Source organism: Diachasma alloeum, unplaced genomic scaffold, assembly GCF_001412515.2.
Source record: "Diachasma alloeum isolate Michigan unplaced genomic scaffold, Dall2.0 Dall_scaffold_00176, whole genome shotgun sequence".
NCBI lineage: Eukaryota > Metazoa > Arthropoda > Insecta > Hymenoptera > Braconidae > Diachasma > Diachasma alloeum.
The window spans coordinates 5469402-5474784 of record NW_021680342.1 but is presented as its reverse complement, the minus strand read 5'-3'; the positions used below and the strand labels follow the sequence as shown (position 1 = coordinate 5474784).

The window sequence follows — 5383 nt, the reverse complement described above, 5'->3', positions numbered from 1 at the left end:
ACAGTTGTGTGAATCATTGGATGACTCATATTGACGTGAGGGACAGTTGTATTTTGATAGAATTTCCGAGTGTACGGTGACGTGCCGTTGGTACGTGATTATTTGTTTTTATGTTTACAAAGTGGTCGTTGGTGTCATGTCTAACGCAGGGAGAAATGAAATCAGGAACTGAGGTTGGGCCAATCTTCGAAGCAATATCAGCAATATTCAGGGGGATTTGAAAAAATGATATGTTGACTCGCTGAAATGATATCCTCCATTTCACATTCACGTCGGAGACCCTCATTTGAGATAATAGTATAAATATTATCTCGGTGCATTCGTCTTTTCGTCCTTTGCTCTCTCATTCCACGCTCTCATTTGTGTTATTACGAGGAAGTAATTTCATGATTTCGTTTTACGCGATGAGGAGACTGGGGAATAAAAGATTTTATAATTCGTGGCCCATGCATGATGAGTTTTGAGACTACATATGAGAATAACTCAGTGTAACATAACTGAGCGGTTGGGTCGTGTTCCGTTGTCGAAACGTGACACACGTACCACAATTCTGTGGATGCACTCTGACCGGACCCGAGATAACACAACGATCGAAATCTCTCGGTTGGAATATCGCCCAACAGTGCACGTTCGGACTTGTCTTGTTCTCTGGGTCCCTCCCTTATGGGAGGAAGTAATGTGGAACACCTGGTGAGGAGTGAAGCAGGGAAATATTTCGAGTTGAGTTTAATCGTCAACCGTAGAACGGTTATCCCGCTGCATGCGACAGCTACGGGTGTACCCTTGAGATATGCCTGATACGGATGATGATAAGATACGCCTGTCCTCTGGAGTATATAATATCCATTTGTGTCGTGAAATTGCGATTCTCAGCTGTGCGATTGTTCTGGTTAACGCCAATTTAACCTGTATCTGAATTAATGTGTTTGGGTAGTGGTGAACGTTTGTGAATATTTGTTGACGTGAATTCTCCCGGGATGTCACCTCCGGGTAACAACAATCCAGGTCATGTCTATCATCATGGACCACCTCATCATGGGCCGCATCATCATGGGCCGCATCATCATGGGCCGCATCACCATGGACCACCTCATCATGGTCCACCTCATCATGGCTCACAAGATCACGGTCCCATCCATCATGGACCGCCTCATCATGGACCTCCTCACCATGGACCACCCCCTTACGGAGCTCATTTTGGCCCACCTCAGCACGGCCCACCACATGTTGCACCGTCATATCCACCCCCTCCATCAGGTAGGCCACACAAAATACTAATCACTAGTAATAACCAGAGAGCTTCAAAATTATTAGATATTTCACGATAGCTTTGTCATAGACAAATGAGAGTGTCAAGTGTTGCAGGCTAAGAAATACTGGGCGCTGGCCCGAGTGAGTTTCCCGTCAAACTTGACACGATCTTTTGTTTGCACACTGATAAAAAAGGTGGACCGATTCAGTTGCACCAAACGAGTCTTCTTAACTGTTACCGCGATTCGTTAATAGTTAACGAATCGTGGTAATAGTTAAAAAGTCTCGTTTGGTTCGACTAAACCGTTCTATCAGTGCAGGGAAGCTTGGGGGAAATACCAGATAATTTTGAAGCTTGAGTGGTATTTGTTGGATTATTCCACGAGAATGGATCCTAGCCCGGAAGTATGCAGGATTTGGCATTATAATTTTGAGAGCAAATGAAGAGCTAGTGTACAATATTCGGTATAAAACTTCTTCGCGCCCATCACATGACGCCAAACACTGCAGTATCACACTTCGTAATCACGATTATTTTTCCGGGAAAAAGCAGCTGTTGCAGATTAATCAACGATATGACTTATAAACGTTAAAAAACGGTTTGTGATGTCATGCTTTGTGAAAAAAAGCATACCTTTTCATCAGTTGTTTATGAATATCGCCCAACTACATGAGCCAACGTTCTGTTTCAGGCCCTGGACACCACCACGGACCTCCTCCACATCACAGATTCTGATGCTATAATTGCAACTCTCAAAATCCCAGATAATTACATAAAAGTACTTGATGACTTTTCGTATTTCTCCTCAATCAAAATAAAACTATAACCGTATAGGCCAGTGTTTATCTTATCACCTCGAAATAGATAAGCTCATGATAATACATCCGCACAAAGTCCTTCATCCGTTAACATATCACAGAACGTAAGTATCAAATTACAAGAGCTTGATTCACCATCCTAAAGAGTTGATGACGTAGGTGCACTACAAAAACAGCATCAACTCCAGGGTTGCTGAGCCAGAGTTGTAAAGTTAATTGAAGAAAAAGAATCATTTCGCTAATGATTAAGCAGTGTGTTTAGCGAGCAGTAAATCTTCAATACAGCTCCAGGTGAATCAGGCTGAATAGCAGCTACATAACATGAACGTGTCTCATTGAAAAATATTTTGTGAATAATTGGATCTAGTCTCCATCTGAGTCAAATGGATTTGACGATTTAAAATGATTCAAATCTCAATGATGAATAACTAAACTCATGATGAGAACAACGATTCCGGGTAATTTGATTGCAACGGCATATCTGGGTGTCGTAATGAGTTACAAGGCGTAGGAGCGTTGATGGACTCGACGATCATAATTTAACGCACACCACCTGCGTAATAGAGAATCTTTTCTCTTCCTTATGGGTAATATACGTGTATCCATATGCACTCACTCTGATGGTCTGAGGCTTCTCAGTCTCAACACAACCATCTCTGTGTGTAATGATGATTCTCACTTCGAAGGTTGTGCGCCTACAATTGCCAAGTACCTTTACCAAGTCATCTTTGTGTGTAAGAGTTGTACCTTGAAAAACGCAACGAGTCAAGGCAAAGATGAGTAGCGTACTTCTTGTTCCGTAGAATTCTCTGAAGTTACACTTCCACAGCGAATGAAGGTTGCAACGAATAAAGATTGAAGATTACTGTCATTCTGACGTTTCTGACGTTTGATTATGTCAATCAAAACATTAGCTTGAATTACTTTTATGGATGAAGACCTGCTGTGAGGGGGCAATTGGAGGGATCAGTTGNGGGGGGGGGGGGGGGGGGCAATTGGAGCGCTCAGTTGAGGTGGTTTTTTCCCCAGGGATTGAAGCTCCCGTCAAATTGATTACCTCTTTGGCTATTGCATAGTCACCTAAAGAGTATGAAAAAATGGGTAAGAAGTAATAATGATGACTGCGATTAAACTAACTAGCAAAACAATTCCGCTTCAGCCNGCATAGTCACCTAGAGAGTATGAAAAAATGGGTAAAAAGTAATAATGATGACTGCGATTAAAATAATTACTAAAACAATTCCACTTCAGCACTATTCAATTATGTCAATCAAAACATTAGCTTGAATTACTTTTATGGATGAAGACCTGCTGTGAGGGGGCAATTGGAGGGATCAGTTGAGATGGTTTTTTCCTCAGGGATTGACGCTCCCTTCAAATTGATTACCTCTTTGACTATTGCATAGTCACCTAGAGAGTATGAAAAAATGGGTAAAAAGTAATAATGATGACTGCGATTAAAATAATTACTAAAACAATTCCACTTCAGCACTATTCAATTATGTCAATCAAAACATTAGCTTGAATTACTTTTATGGATGAAGACCTGCTGTGAGGGGGCAATTGGAGGGATCAGTTGAGATGGTATTTTCCCCAGGGATTGACACTCCCATTAAATTGATTACCTCTTTGACTATTGCATAGTCACTTAGAGAGTATGAAAAAATTGATAAGAAGTAGTAATGATGACTGTGATTAAAATAATTAGCAAAACAATTCCATTTCAGCGCTATTCACTTACGTTTAGTGGCAGCTCCGAAAAAAAAATCACGAAACAAGCTCGTAACGAAGTACAAACTAATGATTATGTCTTATTAAACTTAAACATACCTCATTCATGTCCCTGGAAGCCATGTTTTTGTGTGCCATGACTGTTGCAGCATGAAGTAGATTCAAGGTAACCATATAATACATTTTCCGTACCCCCAATTCACTTCTCTCATCTCTCGTAGCCTCCCACTGGGTAACTTGAACCAACAGGCCACAAGTTTACACACCACCCCAGGGTTACCTACAGCCCAAAGTTCCCATACTAAATTATACTCAAATGCTTCAAGGTACTCACATTATAGCGTCATGGCATTAATATTCTCGCCTCAAAGTCTTGCCTGATCCACTGAAAATTTAACTCGAACTATCAAGACTTCACATCGAGAGACCTGGATTACATCAATGCAATGGCTGCCTCGGTATCTTCATAACTCACTGACTATTTTAGGACGATGGAGAATTGGAGAATAGAAGATGGTACAGAGTTTAAAGATAAAGGAGAACGAGGGGAGAAAGAAATTGTCGATGCCCCGTCCGTGATCCTAATCACGGCCAGCCATGGCTACGTGCACCTCGTTTCTCAAGCATCAACGATATTCCTCAACGATCCTCCTCCGCCATCGCTTTTTCTACTCTCTCGTGCAGCCACGGATCTTCAAGTTTCCCGTATACCTTTTAACCGTAGGCTATTTCTTCGACCAGAGAGAGAGAGAGAAAGAGACAGAGAGAGAGAGAGGCAACTAATTCTCCAATGCTCTCTTTTCCTCCTTCTTTCCTCTGATCTTTTTACAACTGATGCCGCGGTATAACCGCGAGAGGACGGTTTTACGATCGTTTAACGTTTTGCGGTGGTGATGCCACACGAATCATTTTGAGGCGAAGGAGAGCACGAGAATGATCAACTATTGGAACTTAAAAAACGGGAGAGGAGGGAAAACATCGAAATCAGAAAAATAACAAGGCGAATGGCTGAGACGGCGGAGGAGGCGGTGGGAGGAGGATGGCTGGAGGCTGGAGTGAGACAGGAACGAGAGGTAATTACTGTGGCGACATTGACCCGACGGCGACCCGACAAGCTCTCTCGAGTCGATTCGCCTCGACTCGATTCTGCTCGGCTCGCTCACCCACACGCGCCCATGTTTGCCGTCTTCTTTTCCGCTTCTTGCGCCCGGAGGCATGGTTCACTCGAGTTCAACTCCCCGATCGCCGAACCCCGACTAACACCATCCGCGAGCCTAAATGTATGTAGATAATTTGGAGAATAATATAATTGGAGGCAATTGAAATTGATTGAAATTTTTTTTTTGGGTGGAGGGGGTGGTGTGAGAGGTTCGCGTGGTACAATTTGAGGAATGGTGCTTTTGTCGACGATCAATCTCACTCGCTTTTTCCCATGTTTTCACGGAATTCTATTAATATATCCGGGTACGTGGTTTTCAACGATAAAGAAAGGCACAATGTCAGGAGCACATATACAAGACCGAAAGTATGAAGAGCAACGGGAGGGCGTCGACATTTTATCCTCCTCTTTTCGTGTTGCCCA

At 42.7% G+C, this 5383-nt stretch overlaps 1 protein-coding gene across 1 annotated transcript; it reads left to right on the top strand.

Annotated features, from left to right (window-relative positions):
• The first annotated feature begins 838 nt into the window (after positions 1-838).
• On the top strand, positions 839-2083 carry LOC107042986 (histidine-rich glycoprotein). The gene is made up of 2 exons (XM_015264304.2): positions 839-1257; positions 1944-2083. Exons 1-2 carry the CDS (start codon positions 978-980, stop codon positions 1985-1987), a joined length of 324 nt encoding a protein of 107 aa, XP_015119790.1. The 5' UTR covers positions 839-977; the 3' UTR covers positions 1988-2083.
• Positions 2084-5383: the final 3300 nt, after the last annotated feature.

Excerpts from the sequence above, each read along its gene's own strand:
- LOC107042986 (XM_015264304.2), top strand. The coding sequence starts at position 978 with ATGTCACCTCCGGGTAACAACAATCCAGGTCATGTCTATCATCATGGA. Across the intron at positions 1,258-1,943 it reads ATATCCACCCCCTCCATCAG|GCCCTGGACACCACCACGGA; the intron begins GTAGGCCACACA and ends GTTCTGTTTCAG.